This window comes from Monoraphidium neglectum (genome assembly GCF_000611645.1).
Source record: "Monoraphidium neglectum strain SAG 48.87 unplaced genomic scaffold scaffold00571, whole genome shotgun sequence".
NCBI classification, from domain to species: Eukaryota; Viridiplantae; Chlorophyta; class Chlorophyceae; order Sphaeropleales; family Selenastraceae; genus Monoraphidium; species Monoraphidium neglectum.
In genome coordinates this window covers 1,411-23,490 of record NW_014013057.1, presented here as the reverse complement: position 1 = coordinate 23,490, position 22,080 = coordinate 1,411, and the positions used below count along the sequence as shown (strand labels likewise).

Here is a 22,080-nt window from a genome sequence, read left to right as displayed (position 1 = left end):
CCCCCACTCCCACCTGCGCCGCAGTACAACGTCTACTCGCGGCTGTACCGCATGCTGGTGGCGCGCGCAAAGCAGGCGGCGCCGCCGGGATGAAGGCCGCGCCGCGCCTGGGGGTGAGCGCCCGCGGCTTGCGTGCGCCTGGGCACGGGCTCGGCGAGGGGTCGCGATGTTGTTGTTGCCGGACGGCCTCCGTTCCGAAGCGACGATCGGGCAGCTGCATGTTTTGTATATCTTGTTCAGTCAGCCAGCGGCTGCCGCTTGTGGAGGCCCCTGCATGCTTGGGTTCTGTTAGTGCACGAGTTTGGGAGGCTGATTTTGCTGGAATTCCTTGTGCGCTGCGGCATCTATGCGCTCTGCGCTGCCCATAACCCCCCAATCGTCAGCACTTGCACTCGCCGGCCCCGCCGTCTGCCCGCAGGGCTTGTCGCGCTGGCAGCCCGTGCGCCGTGCTCAAGGCTTCTGCGCACCGGCAGGACGCTCCCGTGGCGGAGCTTCCGGCTCGTGGCTACGGCGCTGTTTATGGCACTGGTTGCGTCGCTGAAGGGCAGCCCGTCCACGCGACCAGACCGCCGGCGGCGCCAGCGCACGCCGGACGGCCATGTGTGGCGCGCAAGGCTTGTGCTGGCGGGCGGCTGCGCTGAGCGCTGCAGCGAGCCCGCTGCGTGCGCGTTAGTGGGCCCAGGCCGAGCCGCGTTAAAAATAACGCAGGGTCACCTCTTTCTGCCGGTTTTGGGGGCGGGCCCGCGGGCGCGAGGCCCGGCCACACGCCTCAGGCCGGAGCGCCTCACTCCTTCTTCGGCCCCTGCAGAGCGAGGCACCAGATGCCCCCTGAATTGCGGCATGCGCGCCCTGTTCGAGCTATTAGCATTGTGTGTTCTCCCCGTCGTCCACCTTGAAACGTCGCTGTGAGCCTTTTGCGCTCGGCCGCGCCCGTCCCGCCGCGCTGGGGCCCCCGCGACTGGCGCGGGCGGCACGCCTCAAAGCCAAGTGCATGCCGCTTGCAGCAACGCGTCGGGATGCAACGCGGACCTCGCTAGCCAGCGGCGTCTTGAGTAATATTGTAAGCAGCAGCTTCACAGGATTACACGAGGGTGTTATGTGGGGTGTTTGAAATTAGCGAGTGGGTCTTCACGTGACGCGCATGTGCTGCGCAGCAATGGGCACGAGCAGGAAGCAGTCGAGGGCAGCTGCTGGCTGCAGAGGTGTAGAAATGATTTGAGTCACCATTAAACAGAGGATGAGGGGTTTGCAAGCTGCTACAAGCCCTAGACATGTCTATTTGGGTAGAGTCGCTCTCAAAAAGGACCTCAAGGCACTAGGCGGTGGGTCTGCCCTAGCAGCTTGGAGAAACGCATGCTGTCGACATCTTGTGGCGGGTCAGCTGGGCGCGATCGGTGCCGGCTGCAGCAGCGCAGCCAGTGCCAGCTGCGGCGCGGCGCCCGCGCCGAGGCCCCCTGTGGACAAGAGCGCTGCACTATCCAGGCTTGCGAGCTGCAGCTGCTGGGCCTGCAGCTGCAGCTGCTGGGCCTGCTGCTGCTGCTGCTGCTGCTGAACAAGGCCCAACAAAGCTGCGACCTGCTGCTGCTGCTGCTGCTGCTGCTGCTGCTGCTGGCTGCCAGCAGGGGTGGCTGCGCAGGCGGCGTCCTGCAGCTGGTGCTGCAACAGGGCCGAGGCAGGCGGCGCAGAGCACGCCAGCGACACCGGCAGCTGCAGCTCCGCAATAGACAGCGGCTGCGCCAGCGGCAGCAGCTGCTGCGGCGCCCCGGGTGGCCATAGGCCCGCCACTGCGGCGTTCACGCCGCTGGCCGTTGCCAGGGCGGTGGCGAGCGCGAGTGGGGGCAGTGGTGCGTGCAGCGCCATGCCCCCCAGCGGCGGCATGAGAGGCTGGCTAACGGCTGCCACCGCCTGGTGCACCTGCAATTGTGCGTGCAGCTGCGCCTGCAACGCCAGCCCCGGCAGCAGGCCTGCCGGCGGCGCTGCCGCCCCTAGTTCAAGGCCCAGCCCAGACACCAGTCCACCAAGCGCCCCGCCCCCGCCGCCCGCCATCAGGACTGCCGCGAGCGCGTGCGCCTGCTGCAGCCGCGCCAGCTCCTGCTCCTGCGCCTCACGCTGCAGGTGGCGCCGCTGCTGATGCGCAGCCCTGCGGCGGTCGGCCCTGAGGCCCCCTCCATCCTCCCCCTGCCGCCCCTCCTCCTCCGCCTCCTCCTCTGACTGGCCTGCAGCCCCGTTGCTTTCGACACCCCCGGCCGCCGCGCCCCGTGAGCTGTGCCACTCCTCCATCTGCTGCAGCCGCAGCTGCTGGCGGCTGGCGCCCTGGGACGAGGCAGCGCGCTCCAGGGAGCACGCCCGGGCCGCGTGCTGCTGCGGGTCCCCGGGGCTGCCGGCGCCGCCGCCGCTGGCGCCGCGGCTTGCGGGGCGTTCCTGTTCTTGCTGCTGCTGGCGCGCGGCTGCGATCTCCTGCTCTGCCTCCTGCTTGACGCCTTCGCGCTGTCCCCGCTGCTGCTGCCCGTCCTGTGCCTGCTGGCCGTCCGTCAGCGCCTGCCTGCCGTCGGAGTGCTGGCCTCCAGAAAATCCCGCACACTCCCCTCCGTCGCCGCCGCCCTTGGACCCCGTGCCACCGCCCAGCGCCGCCGCGGGCCCCTGCACCGCCGCCGCGGCGGCGGCAGGCGGCTTGCCCGCGTGCAGCTTGCCGAGCCGCTCCGCCAGCGACGTCAGCACATCGTCGGCGCCCGCGAGCACCTCGAGCACGTTGACGTCCCGCCTGTTGGCGCAGCTGCTCAGCAGGTTGAACAGCGCCTCGTCGCTGGGGTTGACCAGGACCTGGCGGCAGGCGTCCAGGCGGCCCATGCTCGACAAGAAGTAGCGCACCTGCCCAGGGGTTTGAGGATAGCGGGTTTGTCGAACAGGGGCGCGGCAGCGCCGCAAGGACGGGCCTGGAGCGGTGCAGCTCCGCCCACGCAACCCTGCACGGCCCGCGGCTCGCGCTTGCCCTGCTCCCAGCGAGAGCGGGCGCCAGCATCCCTGGCTGCCCTGCGGCCCCACCTGCTGCCTGCCGCAGCCTTTGACCCAAGAAATACTCCAAGCTGGGCACACAGCTGCGCCCCACGCCCCACCCAGCAGCGCGCCCCCACCTTCCGGAAGTACTCTGTCGACGCGCTCTGCTCGAAGCTGATGCCCACCCAGATCACCATGTCCGCCTGCGCCAGGTCAGCCTCCAGGCTCTCCCACACGTCCTCTGGGGTGATGCAGTCGCCCTCCTCATCGTCATATAGCATCACCTGATGGGGTTTGTCGCGTGTCCATGCGTGTACGTGCTTGCATGGGCTTGAGTGTGAGGACGCGCGCTCATACATGCGAGCATGTGGGGTGCGGATGCATCTGCCTGCACTTATGTGCGCTGCGAGCAGCTGGTTTTTGCGCTGAGCCTTTTGTCAGGACTAAGCACACGTCATCACCTGGGGATGCCGTCGAACCCCACAAACCCGCCCCAAAACCCGCCCCAGAAACCCGCCCAAAGTCGGGCCCTCCTCCCCACCTTGAACCGCATCTCGCCCTGGCCGCACTTGGTGCAGGGCACCGGCTGCCGCTGCTTCATGGCTGTTATGATTGGCCGCGACAGCACCTCCACCGCGTGGCACTCCGGGCACACCATGTCCCTGCAGGCCGCGCGAGGCATGCAGCGGCAGGGCCGCGCATCATCCTCTGTTTCTTCAACCCCGTGGGGGGTGCATGCCTGACCAAACACAAGAGACAGGCATCCCAGAAGCTAGCCCCGTTTTGCAGTCAGCACAACTTCCCCACGGCATCCGCCGCCCGATTGACTCCCACACCTGATGTTGCCGTGCATCTCCACAGTGACACCGTTGGGGTTGTGCTCGTGGTGCCATGTGTCCATCCCCACCACCTCTGCCAGGCCGTCAATGTTGAGGGTGTAGTGGCGCGCCAACACCCCCATGCGCCAAAGCTCGGCCAGTGCATGGTGGCCCTGCAAGTGTGGGAATGTGCGCACATGTGCATGTGTGTGTGTGTGTGTGCATGCACGCGCGCGCGTATGTGTGTGTGTTTTTGTGTGTGTGTGTGTATGTGTGTGTGGTTTGTGTGTGTGTGGCAGGCTGCTGATGCATGGTTGTGCGCATTCCCCGGCGGGCATGCGCAAGTCCGAGCACGTGTGTCTTTGCACAGCATGCACACTCATGATCTAGGGCTGACGCATGTGCAAACAGCATGCATGCCCTTGCTCAGCCGTGACCCGCTCCGCCCTGTTGCCCGACCTGCGCGGCTCGGCTGGATTGGGCTTCAGAGTAGATTTGTGCAAAAAAGGCCTGCGAGGTTTGAGTGTACAAGACGCGTTGTGCCCAATGTTGAAGAGCTTCCAACGAAGGGGGAGCCGCGGGGGTCCTTGAGCCTGCTGCAACCCCAGGCGTCAGACACAGGATCCGATATCGCTAGCAGGCTGCGCTTCTGGGGTGGACTGCCAGCGCCACAGACCTGCACATCGACGCGCCGCTGCTTGTAAAAGGGGTAGCTGAAGAGCTTGATGCCGTCTGTTATTTTGAACTTTTTGCGGGCGCGCTCGTACAGGCCGCCCTTGGTGCTGAACATGGACATGCCTGTTGAGCATGCGGCCAGTTTTGGGGGCGGGGGACGCATGGCGCCATGACTTCATCAGCCTCGACAAGCAGTGGAATGTGCAGCGATCTCAGCGGCGCGGCACGGGCAGCCAAAGGCGCAGTGAAGGTGGCAAATGGGTTGCATGGCCGGCATGCCAGGGCACGACGGGCTTCGGGGGCTGTGCATGCGACGCAGAGCGTGCGAAGCGGCGGATGCCGCTTGCGATGTCCGGAGTCACACCAGAGGTTGCAGACAGCCCGCTGCCCGTGAAAACCACGATTCTACTGCTCTTCTCAGCCAGATGAAGCAGCTGGTCAAGCTCACTGGGCTCTTGGCGCCTGTGAAGCGTGGTGTAGAAGAGAGGTGAGCGCACCTAACCCTTTAGCTGAACCCCAAGGGCAGCTGGCCACCTCAGTATGAGGAGTACACCCGGATAGAATTCCACTCACGGAGGAGGGCGCTTGCGCCGGGCCCTGAGGCCGTAGCCCTCCGCCATCTTGGGCTGCGCTCCGGCTATGACAGTCGCATCTCCTTGGCCAGAGCAATTTTACGAAACAATGATATCACCTAGTAATCTGACGGTGACAGAGCCATGCCGTGGGGTGTGCGCCCAGGATCCCGCTGGTGCCGATTATTACTACCGCCAACTGCACTGCCCTTCAGAGCAATGGTGTGGGGCCGTTCCCTGAGCCCAAGGCAGTACATCCCCGGAATACGGCATTACTGCAATATGCGGGTTCATGGTTGCTCCCTTGGCTGAACTGGCAAGAGGACGACGACTGCAGATTGGGTGTGCAGAGCTGGCTTTCTCTCGCAGCCGCCTGTGTGGCTCGGGCGCAAGGGCGGTCTGGTGCCCTTGCGGACCGCACGCACAGACTACGTGCCATCGACGTTTGTGCTTGGGTTGGTTGGGATCCTTGATGTTGGCGGTCAATCTGTCAAACCCTTCCCCTCTTTCCACACCCCGGCCTGAGGCCACGTGGTGGCGCCCCCCCACACACACACATAAAAGCCCTCAAGATTCAGGTTGTCAGGGGATCAATGCGTTACAGACGTCGCGTGTTTTTGAGTTGGTGAAGCTACCGAACAGAGACAGGCGCGCGCCAAGGGGAGCGCGTAAGCGCAACCTGCAGGCTGCGCATGCGAGGGAAGGGGAGGGAGCGCGGCCAACGCGTCCAGAGGGGCCCAGGGGGCCCTGATGCCGCACCCCACCTCACAAAATATAGAGATTGGCGCGTGCGTGCCCGCGCCCCCTCCTCCTGTTGGGAAGCGAGGCCTGCCATGCACAGGGCAGCAGCGCGCAGCGCCTGGGAGGCTACTCGGCACTGCGCGCGTTGATGCCATGCGATTCGGCGGGCCAACCAGAAGGGTGGAAGTGTTCATCTGAAAAGAGGGCTTCTAAAGTCCAGCGCCATCCATGTCTCGCGCGGCAGCTAGGCGGCGGCCCCGCGCCCGCGGCGCCGGCGCGGCGCGCGCATGTGAGGGCGGCGCCCCGCCACCGGGGCGGCCGCGGGCAGCGGGCGCGTGCTCACGGGTGTTTCTGGCTCGTCAGCTAGGTAAACTCTGCAGTCGCTAGGCTCCGCGCGTTCACGCGTGGGCACCGCCTATAACGAGGGCGTGTGCCTGCCAGCCCATCCAAGGCCCTCTGCGTGGATTTCGCCCTCAACATGCCGGGGTAGGTCCATGTCAGCAGGTCCTCACAGCGCCGCCGGCGCATGGCACCGGCGCATGCGTGTGGGTGGTGCAAATGTGCGGTGCTGCGATGCGCAGCGCGCGGGGGCATCTGCAGCACGCCGCTCCATCAGCGGGGTGCGCCTGTCTTCAGCCCTCTCGCCAGCCCAGGCCGGCTCTCACTGCTGCGCTGCATCGAGGCCCCAGCCGAAGCGCGGTGGCTGCGTGCACCCACGTGCGCCCGAAAACCAGCCAGCCCCTCGACCGCGTGAACCCGATCAAATCCTGCGCCGCGGGGGCAGCCAGCACGCGCGCTCCGCGCCCGGCGGCCCCCGAGGCCCTCTCATATCATCTCATCATCCGTCGCCATTCGTCATTCTGCGCCAGCGGCGCGTGCCGCCCGGCCGCCCCCCCGCGCGCCCCGCGGCCGCCGGGCAGCACAGGCCGCCTCGAGAGGCCGCGGGCGCGCGCGGGCCCGCCGTGCGCCGCGCTGGCTCCCGCGAGCCGGGCCGCGCCTGAAGGCAGGCGCCGCCGCAGCCGACGCCGCTCGTCGGCCGCGGGGCTGAGGGCCCGAGCGGCCCCTACAAGAAGTAGTCGCCGAAGCTCACAATGAGGAACGCCAGCGACATGACCCCGTTGTATGCTGTGAGCCCCCAGTTCTCTGTCCATATGCTCATGCCCAGCATGGCGCCATAGTAGGCGAACAGGGCGAGCTCGAGGGTGTACGGCTTGTGGTAGGAGCGCAGCCAGCTGTTGTTGTCGTTGGCCGCAAACTTCAGGGTCACCTGCGGGGGGCGGAAGGTGGGCGGGTTTGCGGGTCGGTGGGGCCGGGCTGACGAGTGGGTGGGCGAGCGTGAAACCAGCGGCGGCCGCCGTGCGAACGCCTGCAGGAGGCACGATTCCCGTAAGGAGGGGGAGCGAGGGAGCTGGGGGCGTGCGCCGCCCGCCCACCTTCCAGGACTTGGACTTCTTCAGGCCCAGGATGCCGCTGATCATTGCCCACATCTTGAAGTAGCCCAGCACGACGCTGCAGTTGGGAGGGCGGGCGCGGGCGCGCGGGAGTCGGCGGTCCGGCCGGGCTGGAGGGGCCAAGACAACCCGCGCGGGGCCGAGGGAAGGGGGCGAGGCTCGAGGGGACGTGCCGGCGCGATCGGCCTTTGTCTATGTGGCCCCGCTCTCTAACCCGTCCCCCATGCCACTCTTACAGCATCCAGAACACAAAATGAAAGTGATTCTCAGCGCGCGTGCACTCACACACGTGCACACTCACACACACAAACACACACAAACACAACAAACACACACGCTCTGAGGCCCCCGCGCCCACCCACCTGAACAGCAGGAAGATGTACGACAGGATTGTGAAGTACAGGTACACCACAACCGCCACGTTCGCGCTGACGAGGAAGAAGATCGTCGGGAACCCCCACACCCAGGGGTCCAGCCACAGCACGATGGGCGATGCGAGGAGCGCTACCAGCGTCACCAGGGCGAACACAAAGTAGCGGCAGAAGAACCAGTAGCAGTTGAGCTTCGAGAAGAAGCCGATCTCCTTGGAGAAGAAGATGTTCGCAAAGCTCTTGCGCACAATCTGGAGTGTAGGGTGCATCAAACAAGTTCAGGGGTTGTTGGAGGTTGGGGTTCAGGGTTTGGGTTGAAACTTGGGGTTCAGGGTTTTGGAGGTGGCAGTCGGGCAGCGGGCCGAGCCGGAGAGCAGAAATGAGGGTGCATGCCACCAGCAGCTGACCGTCGGCCGGCCGGCCGGCCGCCCGCCCCTCCAAGGGGCGAGCCCCGGGCGCCCGCCCGCACCTGCATGGGCCCCGAGAGCCAGCGGAACTGCTGCGTCTTGTAGGCGCTGAGCGTGGAGGGCAGCTCGTTGGGGCAGCAGACGTCGTGGAGGTAGAGGGAGCGCCAGCCGCGCAGGTACACGCGCAGCGACAGGTCCATGTCCTCCACAACTGGGGGGGGGGGGCACGGCAGCAGGGGAGGGTGTGGAGGGTGTTGGAGGGGCAAGTCAACTGGCTGTGGAGGGTGTTGGTACGGTGGGGCTAGCGGTGGGCATGATGATTGTCCTGTGGGGTTTGAGAGCTGGGCGGGCCCGCGTCCTCCACCACTGTTGGTGGACACAGTGGGGTTGCGGGGTGCGGCAACACACTGTCAGCGGGATGCTGTCAGGAGGCTTGGTTCTGAGGCGACCAAGGGAGCCGCTCGCGGGTCGGGAGGCTCCCAAGGCCAGAGCTGGTGCAAGCCGAAGCCATCAGCTCAGCCAACGGCAGTTATCAGCCAACAGCGGCGCCGCAGGCCGTCGTGCTCGCTCACACTGCCTGCACCAGCAGCCGCCAGAGCGGGGCCCCCAGAGCCGGCGCCTGGGCGGCCCCCCGCCCGCAAGCCCCCCGCCACCGCCACGCACCCGTGTCGCTCTCCCAGCCGCCCGCGTCGTTGATGGCTTTAATGCGCCACACGCCCGCGGTGCCGTTGAAGTTGAAGAACTGCCCCAGGAACGACCGCGCGCGCTGCTCCACCGCAAAGTGAAACTCCAGCCCGACCTTCTGCGCCCACGTCAGCAGACTGTTGCTGTTGGTGAAGGTCCAGCGGGTCTGCACAAACGCGAGGTTGTCGTCGCGCATCATGTGGACGATGGTCTGGTAGAAGAAGTCCTCCGGCGGCTCGAAGTCGGCGTCGAAGATGGCCACAAACTCGAAGCCCTGGTCCTCCACCCGCTTCATGCCGTCAACCATCGCGCCGGCCTTGAAGCCGCTGCGGTTGTCGCGGCGCACGAGCTGCACGTTGTGGCCCTGCTCCAGCGCCGAGATGACCGCGGCGTCGACCTTCTTGCGCACGGCCTCGCGGGTGCTGTCGTCGCAGACCTGTGCGTTTTGGGGCGTCGGTTGGGAGCAGTTAGGGAGGAGATTCCTTGGGTGCCACTGCTGGGTGCAAAGGAGGAGGGCCGAGAGCGGGCGCGGCTGCACTTGGGAGTCGCGCGCAGCTCGCACGGCCGCGCGGCGGGGCGCCAATTCGACAGCGGCCGGCGGGCCAGGCGAGGACGTAATGCTGAGGGGTGCGCGGCCAACCAACCGCCCAGGGCGCAGCGGGCCTCGGGGCCCCTTGTGCTGCGCCCCCACCGAGCAGCTCCGCCGCGCCTGCGCGCCCTGCCAGCCGGCCCCGGCCCATGCCCCCACCTGGATGAGGATGCGGTGGCTGGGCCACATGATCTTGCAGCAGCGCTGGATGATGAGGTCGCAGTGGGCGTCCTCGTTGTACATCGGAAGCTGGATCATCACCTTGGGGAACTCCCCGCGGTACAGGTCAGTCAGGTGGCCGTACTTGTCGGCCCCGGGGACGCCCGATGGCTTGACAGGGTCCGAGGGCAGCGCGCCGTTGCTGCGCGTGTCGACGACGATGGCAAGGTCGGGGTTCTTGCCGCCGGCCGCCGCCGCGCGGCCGTTGGCCGCGGCGCCATTCGCCTTGGCGACGTCTGCCGCGGCGCGCGCCTTGATGCCCGAGTGCTGCTGCTTCGCGGCCGCGAGGCGCTGCCGCTTTTTGGCCGCGCGGCAGGCCGCTGTGCTGATCGGCGGCACGAAGTGCTCGACCACCGCTGCAAAGAGGGATGCGATGAATAGGAACAGCAGGTCTATGGCATACACGCTGAAAACGATGCCGAACGCAATGTACCACCACATTGTTGCCGCCGCTGCCGCCGGCGCCGCGAGGGCGCCCTCCGCTGCCGCTGCGTCTGGCCGCCGCCGCCGCCGCTGCGCCGCCGCCGCCTGTCGGGCAGCCGACGCGTCCCCGTCAGCACTGCCACCCGCGTGAGCGTGGCGCGCTGCAAGAGGCTATCTGTCAGGTTCAGGGCGAGGGGGAAGACACGTGCATACATGTTTTGTTTGGGTGCACGCCACACTTGGGTGGCTCTAGCCACTTGGCGGGGGATTTGGTCAGTTGCGCCAAATTCTGCGACGGCCTCGCCAACCGAGCGGCTGAGCCCTTGCTCGTCATGAGAAACGGCCGCGTGCGGCTGGTTGCTGACTGATTCACCATGCGACGCCGCACAGGATGCATGCAGCCATGTAAGGCCGCGGCGGGCAAACGCATGCACTGCACTGCGGCGGGTGCGTGCGCAGCGAGCTGCCCAACGGTTAGCAGCGCTGCGCGCCCACCGCCGCCCCGCTGTGGGTCCAAGTGGCCTTCCCACGCTTCTATCAGCCATATTCAGCACCTGACAAGGCCTGAAGCGGCCTATAGGGTGCGCGCGAATACGTTTCCCCTGTCGACGGACGGTTGGCAGGCTGGCTGAGCTCAGGGCGAGTTCAACACCGTGAATCCCATTTGTGGTGAGCTTTTGCCGCCGCTCACCCTTGGCTGCGTCAAGGGAGGGCTTCCTCCTCCAAGACCCAGTGAAGGATGCAGCAGCTCCTCGTTGCTCTGCAGCCCGCGGCGAGGGATGACCAGTGTTGAATTTTGCTGAGTTAGGACGAAGAGCAAACTCAAACAGCGCGCGGGCGATCGCCTTGCCCACCCCTGGACGAAGCAAGCGGCGAGGGTGGTGCCCGCACCCGCCCCTCACTGGGGGACCCTCATCCCAGTATGTATGAAATGGATGCACACCTTTCAATTATGGGCGCCGCTTGGGAGCCCCAAGCACTCGAGCGGGCACGCCTCGATGGAGGCTGTCCGGGGGGATGCAAGTGGGCTGCTCCTCGTTGGTGGGCGACAGCAGAATGCTGGCAGAAGGCCCTCACTGAATAACAAAAACAACGGCTGCCGAATAAGCGCGGGTAGCGCCCCAGAGAAGCGCCTGTCTCCAGTGTGTAGCGGTCGGGAACCTTGAACCTTGAGCCGCCCGAATAAGTTCGATCCACAGGTCGCAAACGGGTGAAATAGTCCCACATATTTCTATTATTACGCAACTTTCCATCACAAGCTCGTGTCACCCGACCCACACTGATCAAACCGAGCATTGTCTTTCATGTGACTACGGGCGGTGAAGCCGTTGGTGGCGGGCGGAATAACTGGAGAAACATGCTCTCATATTCCTGCTACAGCTGTGGATCGCACCTCCCGCACTCCGGCAGCCGCCATTCAAAGTCACGCAAGCTGGCACCACGTCCTGCCAAGATGCACCAGGGAATTGACGCACGAATGCCCCTCTCCGTGCGATGATATGGATGCCTTAAAATTTGACAATATCATCCAGCCGGGGAGATGACGGGCCGCGGCTGTCTGCTGTCCACGCAACGCGTTCCACCACGCAGCACGCACCATCCACCACTGGCAACCACCAGCTGACCAGCGCTCAATTTGCGGCGGTTTGTGAGCGCAGCGCCAGGGCAGCCTTGACCAGGTTTGAACGCGAGAGAACTCCTACCAGCTGCCCTTCCTCATCGACAACAGGCAGCCGGTGGATCTTCTTGATGAGCAGGGTCCTGTCATGATCCGTTGTGATGCGATTGGGGACACAGGCGGTCGGTGTTGAGTGCAGATCTTGCTGCACGCATAAAGCACGGGCGTGTACCATGTGTGAGCGGCTGATGGGAAGGCATGCCTGCCAGCTGCTGCAGCTGAACGCCGTGGGGCCAATCCGTGCATCCACCTGGCCGCCTCGTCCAGGTCTGCAGTCGGCTTGACAGTTATGGGGTTCTCGGTCATGACGTCGCGCACGCTGCAAGCAGCGCATGCGGGTGCAGCGCCGATGCGCAGAGCCGGTGTTTCTGGCAGCGGAGGGGCTCAGGACGGCCATCCAATCAGGGTGTGGCACATCAGAGCTGTGGTGTGTTGGGCATACAAACATTAATGCGTCGTTGAAGGGCAGCTCACAGACTTTTGAGTACACGCACTGGCAATGACGCACACTCATCCAGGGCCGCGGCGCACAGCTGCCTGACGTTATTCACCTCTTGCCGCTCGTCTTGGCCAGCAGCCGCTTGACCTCTGTGAAGGCCTGCGGCAACAGGGCAGTATCCCGCAAGCGCGCAAGGGCTGGGCAACGCTGGTCAGACTTTCCCGCGGCGGCCATCAGTGGCTTCAGCGCAGTATGCAGCGCCGTGATGGGTGCAGCATCCATCATGGTGCTGCATACTGCGTGTTCAGCTTCTGCGTACGCCGCACACAGAAGCTGCTCGGGTTGAAACGCATTTGCCAGCTGTAGAGCCTAGGTCAGGTGGGGCCCGTTGTCCCCCCCCTGGGCCTTGAGTGCAGCGGCCAGCCCTGCGGCTGCACACATTGCTACAAGCGCCGCCCTCCCCTGCCGCTTGGGCGGGCTCTGCGCACGCACCGCCCACGTCTCATCGGCTGCTGGGAACATCTGCCTGTCGTCCTTGACGCGGCCCAGGTTGTGCAGCGCCAGCAGGTCCGAGTCTGACACCACCCCCACGACTCGGTTGGAGGCGTCCACCACCGGCAGACCAGTCACGCGGTGGCGCACCAGCTTCTCCAGGGCTGCCGAGCGGGGCCGGAGAGTCCCATATGGGCAAACGGCGGGGATGCCGGGTGGTGGTGTGCGCCGTGCGAGTGCGAAGTGCGACGAGCAGGAAAAGGGGGGCAGCGGCTGGCTGGGCCGTCGGGGGTCTCGCGGCGTGCGTGGCGGCGGCGATGGCCGCCTGGAGTTCAGGCCAGCATGCAGGAATAGCAGCAAGCCTGTGGTATGCCGGCGCTCCCGGCGACCTCAACCCCCCCTCCTACTACTTCTTCGCAGGACACCCACCGCTGTCAACAGTATCGTCGGGACCACATGTGTAGATGTCGCCCTGCGTCATGGCGTCCGCAACGGTTTCGAAGGCCTGCGACGTTTGCCCGTGCGATGGCGTGTGTGCACGCGTGTGGGGTGCATGTGGGCGTCGCTCACAGCAGGTGCAGGTCACAAGGCGCCTGGCATGGTTGAGAGCGGGGTTGACAGCACTGCTGGCATTTCGGTTGAACGGGCTGCAGCTCCCAGGTAAAGAGCATGTTTGTGGTGACACGGCGAACCCCCACATTGAGGGGAGCAAGGCAAGATGGCCGTGCCACATCGCGGCGCGACGCCACCAGTTGCTGACGGGCTCGATCGAGGCAGCACGGCTGGTGCGACACGCGGGCCCTTGCCAACGTAGCTGAGTGCATGGGTTCGACCGGTGCTTTTGTTCTTCCTGGTCGTCTTGGATTCGGTATGATTTGTTTCGAAAGCTTGGCAACGGTCGCTGGGGAAGGTAGGGTGCGGTGTAGGACAGGTGGTGTGTATTTGATGAATTTTGGTTGTTTTTCCTACCCAATGGGCTTTGAATAACGCTGGAAGGCCTCGGTCACGAGTTCGCGTTCCAGTAGCCAAGATCAGCTGCTTCCGATCATATATGACACACGAGGTGTGACCCCGTGCAAAATTTAGATTCTTACTGTACTTACTCGTTTAAGCTCACTGCTTGCTGCCGTGCCAGCCCCTCGCACGCGGGTGGTGCTGTGGGAAATACCTTAGCCGGCCGCCGTGCGCACATGTTCTTGGGCCTGCTTCTACAAGGCGCCCGTACAATTCAGCACCCGCACGTCTGGCAATTCAGCGCACTAGCAGCAGGTGCCCGACTGATTGCAGTCTGCAGCAGCGGCGCCAGCAGCCGCTGCTGCGGCCACGGCTGCGGAGCCCTGTGCTGTGCGCCGCCGCTACCGGCAGCGACACCACCTGCTTGGGGGCTGACTGAGAGCCTTTGCAGCAGCAGCATCGGCGACAGCGCAGGCGCGGCGAGCAGCAAACGCGACAGCGTTATGCCGTCCACAACGCCGGGGCCGCGTACACCTAGGGGCTCGCCGCCTGCCACCAGCGCCGAAAAGCAGCGCGAAAGCTCGGTGCCGGCGGCGGCAGGTACTCCGGCCTCCTCTGGGTCTCAGCCATGTGATTCCAACGGCGCTCAACAATCAAAGAGCGCGCGGAGGCGGGCAGCCGAGGCGCTGCTGGCGGCCCGCTTCTGCAGCAGCTGCCCTCCCGTGGTTGCGGCCGGCGTGGCCATGGGCAGCCCTGCCGCAGCCCCATCTGGCAGGCGGCCGCGCTTGAAATCGACCGCGCTGCTTGGGGCCAGCGGCGGCAGGATGTTTGGAGCGGCCCTGCATGGCACAGGCGCCAACGGCAGCAGCCTTTCCGCTTCCCGTGCGTTGTCGTCCGCGGGCGCGGACGCGGCTGCGGCTGTGGGAGCCGGTGGCGGCGGCGGCAGCAATGCAGCCACGGCCAAGCTGGGCCCAGCCTCAGACGGGGAGGCAGCGCCGATCCCCGCCCCGGCGACGTCACCGCAGCGGAGTCCGGGAGCGGTTCCAGCTTGTGACAGCACCTGCTCGCACCCCAAGGCCCACGGCTGGTGCCACATGCCGGTGAGATTGCTCAACGGCTTTGGCACCCCTTGCCATCTCGCCGTGTACACGCTCACACCCTACGCTTGAGGCTTGCAACAGCAGCAGCAAACGTTGATTCGCAATGCGAGGTTGTTGGCGCGCGAGACGGGCCAAGCCTCAAGCGTGTTACCCATGCCGCCAACACCTCACGCGCGCAGGTGCATGTGCCTGGTATCAACTGGCCCGCCGTCATGAATGCGGACCCTGACTCATTTAGCAGCTTCAAGGTCGCGCCCGGCTACGACAGGCTTCAGATGCCGCACGGCCTGCAGGTGGGGGCAGGCCCTTGCGTTGCCCGCTTTCGACCATGGCTGCGGGGGCGGGGCTCACGCTGCGCTCTCGTGCGGGATGCTGTTGCAACGGGCGGGAGTGGTGGATTTTGGTGGTGGTTCGCCCGCCATCATGCGTCTGCAGCACCTGGCCCCTGGTGGCCCCTGGTGGCTCCTCAACGGCCCCCTGCGCACTCTCCACGCCCACCGGCGTTGCCGCGCCAACCCTGCCCCATCGACCCCCTGCACCGAACAGGTGCTGGTGGTCGAAAACCCGCTGTACCTTCCGCACGCCATCAAGCGCCTGCGCGCGAGCATGGAGGACCCCGTGATCGCCATCGACCTCGAGTGGCGCCCCCAGTTTGGCACCAAGTTCACGCCCGTGGCCATGGTGCAGCTCGCGACGTCGCGCGTCGCGCTGCTCGTCCGCACCTGCCGCATGCAGTACAGGCTCGCGGCGGAGCTGGTCGCGCTCCTGACAGACCCGACGGTCACGATCCTCGGGTTCAGCTGGGCGTCCGCCGACGAGGCGAAGATGCAGAGGACGTTTGGCCTGGGCGCCGGCGCGATCCCCGGCTTCCTGGACCTGCAGCTCGTGGCGCACGGCCTGGGCTGGAACGGCTACGGGCTCGCGCGGCTCACAAACGCGGTGCTGGGGTCGCCGCTGCCCAAGTCGAAGCGGGTGTCCATGTCCAACTGGGAGTCGCGGACGCTGACGCGCCAGCAGGTGCGGGCCCGGGCGCGGCGGCCGCGGCGGCTCGGGCCACCTGTTGCAACAGGCCGCGCCGCATGCCTCAGCTGTCCGCTCGCCCTGCGAGCCCGGGCGTGCCCTTGCGCAACCCTGCCCTGCTCGCCCCCTTTCCCCGCTCATGCCCCCAACCTTTGGTCCCCGACGCTCCAGGTGAAATATGCCGCCTTGGACGTGCTCATCGCCGGCCAAGTCTTCCGCGGCCTGCGCCTCTGGCACCGCTCCCCCTCGCCCTGCGCCACGTGCTTCCAGCCGCTCGGCGTCGTGCAGCCGCCGCTCAAGCTGGTGTGCAGCACGCCCGGTTGCGGCCGCGAGTTTGGCGACGACCTGCTGTCTTACGCGTCGCACTGCCGCCAGCTGCGGCATCAGCCAGACGTCCAAGAGTGCGCGGCGTGCGGCTGCCTGCGGCACGTGGCGGTGGCTGAAGCCGGTGTGCAGCCCTTGGCAGCAGAGCCGCCGCTGGCGCAGGCGGTGCGCGCGTCGGACGCCGCTGCACCGCCGGCAGCGCCGCAGCAGCAGAGGGCCGACGGCGGCGAGACGGGCGCAGGTTGCAGCATTGGGGACGACAGCAGCAGCGGCGGCAGCAGCGACAGCGGGGGGGCTGTTGAACAGGCTAGTGCCTCGGAGAGCGCAGGGCGTGACGAGCAGGAACTCAAGCAGCACCAGGAGCATAAGCAGCGGCAGAAGGAGGGGGGTTGGGGGAATGTGGTGGTGGCGACCTTGCACGGTGTGCGGGCTACAGCAGAGGAGTCGGCAACGGTCGCCGTGCGTGCGTTGGCCAGCATCGGCCCCAGCACATGGAGTGCCGCGGGCCATGTGCAGGGACAGTCGAAGCAGCAGCACACGGTGCGTCCAGAGCAGGTGGCGGTTGGTGGCGTCAATTCACAGGAGCAGCAGAAGAAGGGACGGCCGCGGAAGAGGAAGCGGCCGGCGTCAGACGAGTGATTCGCGGCTCGGGCATGTTGATGTTATTCGTTGCAGGCAAGTGGACGTGCCTTTTGTTGCCCTCTGCATCCCGGCACAATGCATGGTCACTGACAGTAGGTATGCCACCTCAATGCTTTTGGTGCTCCTGGTTTGCAGTGTGCATAGTGATAGGACAGGTGTGCGCAACCACCACGATCACGTCGCAGCCGCTGGCGGCCACGGTGCCCTGCCTTGTCGGCGTGCCTGCCGGGTGCATTTGCGCCCACTGCAGATTCCTGCAATTGTGATGTCGTGCCAAGTCTTTGGTAATCATATTTCTTGTATTGTGTGTTGAGGAATACAGCCAATGAGGAGCACGGCCGATTTGAACAGACATCCCGACGTTGACCCCCTTGAGCCAAACAGCAGAGGCTCACCAGCGTCTGTTGTGTAGACGCTGTTGCTTGGTAGCCATTCCGGTGGTGGCTGCGGATCCCTAACGGGCTCCCATCGCGCGAGCAAGATCAATGGCCCAGGGGCGCGGCAACCTGCCAGGAACGACGCGCACGCATGGTTTAGTTCCTGCATGAGTGGAGGAGGAGAAGGTGCGCCCGCGTCCCCGCTGATGAGGGCGTAAGGCGCACGCATCGCACGTCAAGCTGGCTAGAATGGTTGGATACTATAAAATTGCAACAGCTGAAGCAAAGGGAGCTGCTGTATTCGTGCTGCTGACACCATGCGCGCAGGCGACGCGCTGGATGTCGACGCGCGCCTCTCTGGGTCCCTGCCGCATGCGGAGTCCCACGGCCTCGGCCACGGCCTTGGCGACATGAACACCGTACAGCTCATGGCCTATGCGGAATGCAGCGGTCAGGGCGGCGGCTGCCACACAGAGGGCGCAGGGCATGTCGGTGCACACAGTGAGGAATCACAGCGGCAGCAGCAGCAGCAGCAGCACCAGCACCAGCACCAGCACCAGCAGCAGCAGAAGCTGCTGCGGCAGCAGCAGCACCAGCAGCAGCACAACCAAGGACCGGCGGATCAGCAGCAGGGGCATCAGTGGCAGGATGAGCAGCAGCAGCTAAAGGGAGAGGATGACGGGCAGCAGCCGGAGCAGGCGCCGCTCCTTGTGGCGCCAACTAATGCAGCACCCGAACAGCTTTCAAATGGCGAGTTCTCACTGCACCTGGTGAGTGTGTTGTAAATTGTTGAGATGCCAGCAGTGTGAGTATGGCACTCTTTTGCGCAATGGTTCGTGGCTCAAGGTTGTTGCGGCTCTCTCTGCCAGCAGCTGGCATTCCATGTGCTGCAGTGCCGCGCCAAGCGCCTCGCTGCGCCCAAGCGCACCCTACGCCTATCCTTCGCCCCGCAGCCGGTCGCGCGGCAGCAGCAGCTCTCGCATTTACTGGTCCACGACAGCCTGCGCGTCTTCCCTGTTATGCCTGACCACGTCAGCGGTTTTGAGGGGCCCGTCGTCGATGTGCGCAAGGTGCGCGGCGGCGTTGCGCTCGCGCGCCAGCCGCATGCGCAGGCGCACGGCACGAAGGGAGGACGCGCCATGCAGAGCGGGGCCGTGCGTTCAGGGCGTGCAGGGCAGCTGCGCGAGCGCGTCAACCGACGTGATTCTGTAACGCTGCGCGCGCAGGTGGACGAGCACTCAGTGGATGTGCGGCTGACGCAGGGCTTTCGAGCCGAATTCGCCGAGCCGCTGACCGCCATCCATGCGCGCGCCGTGGCGGCGTTCCGGCGCGACGAGGCGGCCGCGGGCGAGGGCGGCGGCGGCGCGGGCAGCGGCAGCTGCCGCCGCGGCGCGGCCGCCGCGGCGCCGTGCATGGTGGTGGAGCAGCCTGACGAGGGGGAGGGGGCGGCGCAGGTGCTGCACCGCAAGGCGCGGCCGATACCTGCAGCGTGCAAGTGCTGGGTGGACGAGGCGTCCGACACGGCGTCGATAGGGGCGGCGGCGCACCGGCGGCGCGGCAGCATACCCAGCAGCGGCGGCACTACGCCAGCAGGCTCTCCGCCCGCCTCGACGGGCGCCGAGGCCAGGGGCGGCAGCGACGGCAGCGGCAGCGACGGCAGTGGTGGCGGGGAGGGCTCATCCCTGGCACCGACCGCCGGCGTGGGGTCCCCAGCGGACCGCGGCGCGTCGGATGGCCCACAGCGTGAAGAGGCGTCCTTCTCAGTGATGCTGAAGAGGCCGCAGGGCGGCCGCCACCCGCAGGGCCCGGCCCCGGCACAGCAACCGGCCGGCGGCGCGTTTGGTCAGCTTGCGTTTCGCCCCCTGGACCTCGCCCTCGCGCCGCCCGTTGTGCTGTCCCCGCTTGGCGCCGGCCGCGCCAGGTTTGCGCCGCGCTGCGAGTGGGAGCTGGATCCCCGGAAGGTCCTTATTGGGCGGCGGCTGGCGGTCGGCGGCTTTGCAGAGGTCTTCATCGGCAAGTATGAGGTGAGGCTACGCTGGTGCGTGCGTGATGCGCGAGGGCGCTGGCTCCAGATGCGAGCGCGTTCAGGCGGCCTGCCGCGGCTGCACTTCAAACATGGCACAAGTGTTGGACGCTGGTGCGCGTGGCCCTCCAGCATGCGCGCCGCTGCAGCTGAGGCGCGGCCGCCGCCGCTGCCGCCCCGCGCGCGCCTGTGCCCGGTGGCGCGCAGGGCACGGTGGTCGCGGTCAAGCGCCTGCTGGCGCACGATCCGGGCACCATCGAGCGCTTCACATCTGAGGTCATCATGCTGGCGCGCGTTCGGCACCCCAATTTGATCCTGTTCATCGGGTTCTGCACCATGCCAGAGCTCTGCATCGTCCAGGTGGGGTTGTTGACAAACTGGGTTTGTGTGCTGCATGCATGTGCATGCCTTCAGCTGCGGTGCATGTGCATGCCTGATGCGCATGCACATGTGTCTTGTGATGGGCGTGGCTTGTCTGCATGCGCATGTGTGATGCTGTAGTGTGGTATGTGCACGTGCATGAGTATGAGCATGCGCATGTGTTGTGCTCATGTGTATGTGTTGGGCGCATGCGATGGTGTTTGCTTGTTGTTTGCTTATGGCACCACACACAGCGCATGGCCGTCTTACGCGTACGGATGCGACCAACCATCATGTGCATGTGCGCATGAGGGTGCTCTCGCATCGCGCACGCCGCAAGAGCGCATGAGGGTCGCAAACCGCGCGCTGCAAAGTGGGAGGGGCAAACACTTGTCTGGACCCTGGGAGCCTCGCAGCTTCTGCAATTGGCGCGCGCGCCACAACTCTGTCCCGCTGCTGCACACCGCCCGCCGCCCGCATCTCAGGAGTACATGCAGCGCGGCAGCCTCTACAACGCGATCAGCGCTGCACGCGGCCCCGAGCCCGCCGCCGCGCCGCCCTTGCCCTCTCCCTCGCCCGCGGGCCGCGCCGGGCCCGCTGCCGCCGAGCCGCTGCGGCCGGCCGCGGCGCTGGACCCCAAGCTGCAGCGCGCCGTCGCCGTCGGCGTCGCGCGGGGGCTCGCGTACCTGCACACGCGCAGCCCGCCGATCCTGCACCTGGACCTGAAGTCGCCCAACATCTTATTGGACGACCGGGGCCGCGTAAAGCTGGCAGACTTTGGGCTGTCGCGCGCGCGGTACCGGACGTACCTGTCCACCTCAGCGCAGGCGAGCGCGGCCGGAGGCATGTGCAGAGCGTTTTGCGGTCCGGACCCGCGCGACCTTTGACTGCGGGCGCAGCTCTGCGTGCTCGGCGGAGGAGCCCTTGGGCCAAGCGCCGGCGCTGTCGCACGCGCGCGCATCCCTGTTCCCCTGCAGGGCGGCACCCCGGAGTGGATGGCGCCCGAGGCGCTGCGCTGCGAGGCGGTGACGGAGGCCGCCGACGTCTACTCATACGGCGTCGTCCTGTGGGAGCTCGTCTCGGGGCAGGCTCCGTGGGAGGCGTACAACGCGATGCAGGTGGGGCCAGCGCCCGCGCCGCGGCGCGCCTTGCGCTTGGCGGCCGCCTCCCACCCAATCGGGGCCGGGCCGTCGCGCTGCCCCGGCCCGACAAGCAGGCTCGGCGGCTCGGCTGCCGGCGCTGCCCCTTATGAACCCTCGCTCCAACACCCCTGTGACCACCCAGGTGGTGGGGTTGGTCGGCTACCAAGGCGCCGCCCTGCCACGGCCCTCGTCGGGCGACCCGTTCCTTATTGAGCTGTCTGCGCGCTGCATGGACCTGAACCCTTCCAATCGGCCGAGCATGCCCGAGATCGTCACCCTGCTAGACAGGCAGTACGGACCGCCCTCCTGGTCCCACTCTGCTCTCCCGCTGCTGCCGCCGACGGCGCTGCCTGCGGCGCCCCGGCTGGTGCCGGGGCCACGGGGGCCGCTGCTTGCGCTGCCGCCACCTGGAGCGGACGTGGGGCCGGCGGCGGGGGCCGGGGCGGTGCTAGGCCCTGAGCAGGAGGTGCAGCAGGAGCAGGCGCAGCTGAGCAAGGCGCAGCAGGGGCAGGAAGACGAACAGCCAGGTAGCAGTCACCTGCAGCAGCCGGTTGGGCAGCAGCAGCAGGAGCAGCAGCCGGATCAGGAGCAGCAGCAGCAGCCGCATCAGGAGCAGCAGCAGCAGCCGGATCAGGAGCAGCAGCATCACCAGCAGCAGCAACAGCATCATCATCATCATCATCATCAGCAGCAGCAGCAGCAGCAGCAGCAGCAGCAACAGCAGCAGCAAAGCGAGCGCCGAGAGGCGCAGGTTGACTTGAATGGCGCAGCGGGTGCGCGGGCGGAGGCTGCGGCGCCGCAGCTGCCGACGCCGGCGGCGCCGCCCGCGCGGGACGGCGCGTCGCCGTTTGCCGGCTTCCTGCAGCCGTGGTCCAGCGAAAGCCCCCCGCGGCATTGCGGGGCCGGCCCCGTCGCGGCGAGCAGCAGCTGCAGCAGCAGCCGCAGCGGCAGCAGCGGCAGCAGAGGCGAGGCGGCCACCGGGCGGCAACGCGTCGCCGCAGGGCGGCGGGATCAGAGCCCGCCCGACGGGGCGGGCTCTGCCGGGCCTGCGCAGCGGCCGCAGCCGGCGATCAGGTCGCCTGAGGCGCTGCTGATGAGGTCCCCGAGGTCGGGCAGGCACGTGGCTTTCAGTCTGCCTGCAGATCCGGGCGAGGCCGCTTTGGGGGCTCCTCTCGCCGCGGATGGCGCGGCTGCACCCGCGGCACAGGCCGCGCCGGCGGCGGAGGCTGGGCTCGACGTGCGGAGAGAGGCGGCGGGATCCGCGGCGGTGGCGGCGCCCGACGCAGCCGGTCGCGCAGCCGCCGACGCCGCCGCGGAGGCGCCGCCATCAGCGGCGGCGAGAGCTGGGGCGGGGCCGGATCCCGCAGCGTCTGGCGGCGGGAGCCGCGCGGCGTCTGCGCCGAGCGCGCGTGAGATGTGGCCGTCCTTTGACGGCTCCTGCGGCGGCCCGCGCCTGGCCGCCTCTTTGGAGGGCGCCCCGCGGGCGCCCGGCGAGCCTCGGCTCGCCGACGGCTCCGGGCTGGCGGCGGGGCCGGCGGCGGCGCCGCCGCCGCTCGCGGCCGCGGCGCTGGCATCTGCTGAGGTG

The 22,080-nt window shown here is 66.9% G+C and overlaps 5 protein-coding genes across 5 annotated transcripts; 2 read left to right on the top strand and 3 right to left on the bottom strand.

Annotated features, from left to right (window-relative positions):
• Positions 1 to 1,377: 1,377 nt before the first annotated feature.
• On the bottom strand, positions 1,378 to 4,608 carry MNEG_4212 (hypothetical protein; the record flags this gene model as incomplete). The annotated part of the gene is made up of 6 exons (XM_014047315.1): positions 1,378 to 2,868; positions 3,132 to 3,278; positions 3,536 to 3,656; positions 3,831 to 3,985; positions 4,272 to 4,322; positions 4,489 to 4,608. The coding sequence occupies 6 exons, from the start codon at positions 4,606 to 4,608 to the stop codon at positions 1,378 to 1,380; spliced, it is 2,085 nt and encodes a 694-aa protein (XP_013902769.1).
• Positions 4,609 to 6,863: 2,255 nt separating this feature from the next.
• MNEG_4211 (beta-mannan synthase) lies at positions 6,864 to 13,034 on the bottom strand (the record flags this gene model as incomplete). The annotated part of the gene is made up of 11 exons (XM_014047314.1): positions 6,864 to 7,067; positions 7,234 to 7,309; positions 7,614 to 7,873; positions 8,092 to 8,240; positions 8,693 to 9,149; positions 9,462 to 10,049; positions 11,648 to 11,705; positions 11,873 to 11,941; positions 12,174 to 12,220; positions 12,554 to 12,717; positions 12,983 to 13,034. The coding sequence occupies 11 exons, from the start codon at positions 13,032 to 13,034 to the stop codon at positions 6,864 to 6,866; spliced, it is 2,124 nt and encodes a 707-aa protein (XP_013902768.1).
• Positions 13,035 to 14,819: 1,785 nt separating this feature from the next.
• MNEG_4210 (hypothetical protein) lies at positions 14,820 to 16,590 on the top strand (the record flags this gene model as incomplete). Its single annotated transcript, XM_014047313.1, has 3 exons — positions 14,820 to 14,900; positions 15,154 to 15,624; positions 15,799 to 16,590. 3 exons carry the CDS (start codon positions 14,820 to 14,822, stop codon positions 16,588 to 16,590), a joined length of 1,344 nt encoding a protein of 447 aa, XP_013902767.1.
• A 697-nt stretch (positions 16,591 to 17,287) lies between these two features.
• On the top strand, positions 17,288 to 20,240 carry MNEG_4209 (hypothetical protein; the record flags this gene model as incomplete). Its single annotated transcript, XM_014047312.1, has 5 exons — positions 17,288 to 17,740; positions 17,924 to 18,040; positions 18,197 to 18,994; positions 19,201 to 19,353; positions 19,839 to 20,240. The coding sequence occupies 5 exons, from the start codon at positions 17,288 to 17,290 to the stop codon at positions 20,238 to 20,240; spliced, it is 1,923 nt and encodes a 640-aa protein (XP_013902766.1).
• Positions 20,241 to 20,943: 703 nt separating this feature from the next.
• On the bottom strand, positions 20,944 to 21,390 carry MNEG_4208 (hypothetical protein; the record flags this gene model as incomplete). The annotated part of the gene is made up of 1 exon (XM_014047311.1): positions 20,944 to 21,390. One exon carries the CDS (start codon positions 21,388 to 21,390, stop codon positions 20,944 to 20,946), a length of 447 nt encoding a protein of 148 aa, XP_013902765.1.
• Positions 21,391 to 22,080: the final 690 nt, after the last annotated feature.